This window comes from Triticum dicoccoides, chromosome 4A (genome assembly GCF_002162155.2).
Source record: "Triticum dicoccoides isolate Atlit2015 ecotype Zavitan chromosome 4A, WEW_v2.0, whole genome shotgun sequence".
Classification (NCBI taxonomy): domain Eukaryota; kingdom Viridiplantae; phylum Streptophyta; class Magnoliopsida; order Poales; family Poaceae; genus Triticum; species Triticum dicoccoides.
The window spans coordinates 723017896-723020734 of NC_041386.1; the positions used below are offsets into that span (position 1 = coordinate 723017896).

The following is a 2839-nucleotide window of genomic DNA, read 5'->3' on the forward strand; positions in this document are numbered from 1 at the left end:
ATGGCCGGCACTCAAGAGCAAGGGCTGAAGCTGCTGGGGGCGGCGTCCGGGGTGAGCCCATATGTGATCCGCGCCCAGATGGCGCTCGGCATCAAGGGGCTGACCTACGACTACCTCCCCGAGGACACCCGGTGCAAGAGCGACCTGCTCCTCGCATCCAATCCCATACACAAGAAGCTGCCAGTCCTCATTCACGGCGGCATGCCCGTCTACGAGTCACTGATCATCTTGGAGTACCTCGACGGCGCCTTCCCCGAAAATGGCGCCTCCATCCTCCCTGCCGACCCCTACCGCCGTGTTGTCGCCCGTTTCTGGGCCGCCTACGTGGATAACAAGGTATGTTTCATTTCGTCTAGTTTGGCCCATCTTAGACTTTTTTCTTTCATTAAAGTGATAATACTTTTTTTGTTTTGAGTTGGACCTGTTGGTTGCGTGCATTGTGTTATGCAGATGTTGAACATTCTCTCTGAGTTGTATTATCTTGAAATATCCATTGAAAGAAAATATAGATTATTGAAAAATCACATAATCAATGTGCTGCCGCAGCTGTTCCCTTCGTGCATCGGCATCCTCAAGACAGGGAAGCCACAGGAAAGAGCCGATAAGGTGGAGGAGACCTTGTCGGCACTTGGGCTCCTAGAGGCTGCCCTGGCGGAATGCTCCAAGGAAGGGGACGCGGAGGCGCCGTTCTTTGGTGGTGGCTCTCTCGGGCTGCTTGACATTGCGCTCGGGTGCTATCTTCCCTGGATCGAAGCGATAGGCTGCCTTGCCGGCATGCCTCCATTTCTCGACGCAGCGAGGACACCAAAGTTGGCCGCATGGGCGAAGCGGTTCACGGCCACCGAGCCGGTCAGGGGGCTGCTGCCTGAGGCGGACAAGGTGGTGGAGTACATCTCAACGATTCTTTATCCAAAGTGGAAGGCCGCGCTCACTGCATCGCCAACTAATTAGAGATCATGTCGCCTCGTTTCGTCGCTGTTGCTGTGCTCGCCTTGAAATTCAATTGGGGTTTTTCACGAGTTGTTGTGCTCGTTGAACTTTTGTCACTTGGTTGTTAGGGTCGTCATGGATGGTGCACATGCGTGCACTGTCTTCGATCTGAGTTTGCTGTTTTGGAAATAAATTAAAGCTTCGTCAATCTTTCATCGCTTTCTCATTTTTTTCTTCGAAAATATCAGATCCATTATAAATGTTCACCGAAAGTACAAAGCACCCAAACATAATAAAAATTACATCAAGATCCGTGGACAACCGAACAACCATTGCCGCCGCCCGAACGAGCCGCCAACGCGCCACTGTCGCTGCTCCGATACCAGAGCCGGCTGGACCTTGTCGATAATAGCTAGGAAGTATTCGTGTGTGTGCCCTAAGGGCGAGCGTTTGGGGGCCGCAAGCATCGCCGTTGAATCCTTCATTTGATCTGAAGAACCTGACACCAAATCTTGTTGTTGCGTACGCACGACGAGAAACACTAACCTCGCCACTCCGAGGAGCTGACAGGAATTTAAGCCGGAGCTCTGTCTAATACGTCCCGATGAACAAACTTGAGGAGGATTAGAGTCCGGGAGACTGACTCAAAGAAGAAGCGCCGCCATCCATCCGAACGCTGCCCTTGCGAGAAGCAAAACCCTACCTATCTAAGTCGAGGCACCAGGAATACCCTCCCTGCCACCGGCTGCTGGAGTGCCAGGAGGAGGGGAGGCGAATGCACAAACTCGTTGGCGGTGATCAAAAGGAAGATGGCTTTCCCAAGTCGCCTTGCGAGAAGGGAAACAAAAAACTGTGTCTACTGTACTTATCCGATTTTACCCCATCAAGGACGTGACTAGTACGAAATGCAATGTTCTCCTGTTGAGTTCTTAATATCTAAGGAAAAAATTTAAACATGTTAATACAAGATTTTGGCAAGGCAATAAATATAAATAGCATGGCCATCTCATCAAAACGGACAAATTTAATGTTTAGGCCATCTCCATCCGATTTCACACCAAGGGCCGAAGTAGTGTCTGGGGTGCTGAAAGTTGCTGCTCGGGGTACTGTTCGGCTGATTACAGACCCAAGATCACCGCAGATGAAAAAAGGTTACTGCTCGGGGTAATGCGCGAAGGAGAAAAGAAGAAGGATATGTGCGGGATTGCCTGCGTGAGTCCATTTTTTACTTGAAAAGAAAGAAACGAACCGCCACCATGTGGAAGAACCCTACCCCACCAAGCCTCTGCCGTGTCTCGTTTTTGCTGCGAAACGGCCAACCATGCGTGGCAGCGGGCAGTACTCCACTTCCATATCATGTCTTGGTTGGCGGCAGGTCCTCTCCTTCGACAAGGCAACATGCTGCCTAGCGAGGTCGCGGCCCTGTTCGTGCAATCTAGTCTTGGCCGTTCACTTATCGAGGAGCAACCTCAGGAGCCGGCGCCCTTCGGCATTCTGCCTCTGCGGCTCAGACGCAATGGGTATCCCCGTATCATTGTGGTTGAATTCTTATTTGTCCGAGAAGTTTTAACATGACCCATCTTAACTCCTTTTTTCATGTGAGATATAAAGGAACATAAGCCTGCTTATAGTGGGAGTAACATAATTAATTAGTAACATGCATGCCACATAGGCAAAAAGTATGGTGTGACAAGTAATTAATGAGGAAAGATGCGAATGAAGTAACACAATATGTTATCATCATGTAGCGGTTCTGAATATAAAATGACTCTACAAAGTAATGAATGAACCTCTCTATGTCATCACACGTATGACACTACCCACCAGTCTAAGTTACTTCCTTTTAAAATTGCTCATGCATTGAAACTGGGTTGTTTTTAGTTATTTTTTGACCTATAGTTTCTCGCTC

General features: G+C 49.4%; 1 protein-coding gene across 1 annotated transcript; it reads left to right on the top strand.

The window, feature by feature from the left end:
* On the top strand, positions 1 to 951 carry LOC119284264 (probable glutathione S-transferase GSTU6). The gene is made up of 2 exons (XM_037563461.1): positions 1 to 336; positions 547 to 951. The coding sequence occupies exons 1-2, from the start codon at positions 1 to 3 to the stop codon at positions 949 to 951; spliced, it is 741 nt and encodes a 246-aa protein (XP_037419358.1).
* The last annotated feature ends 1888 nt before the right edge of the window (positions 952 to 2839 follow it).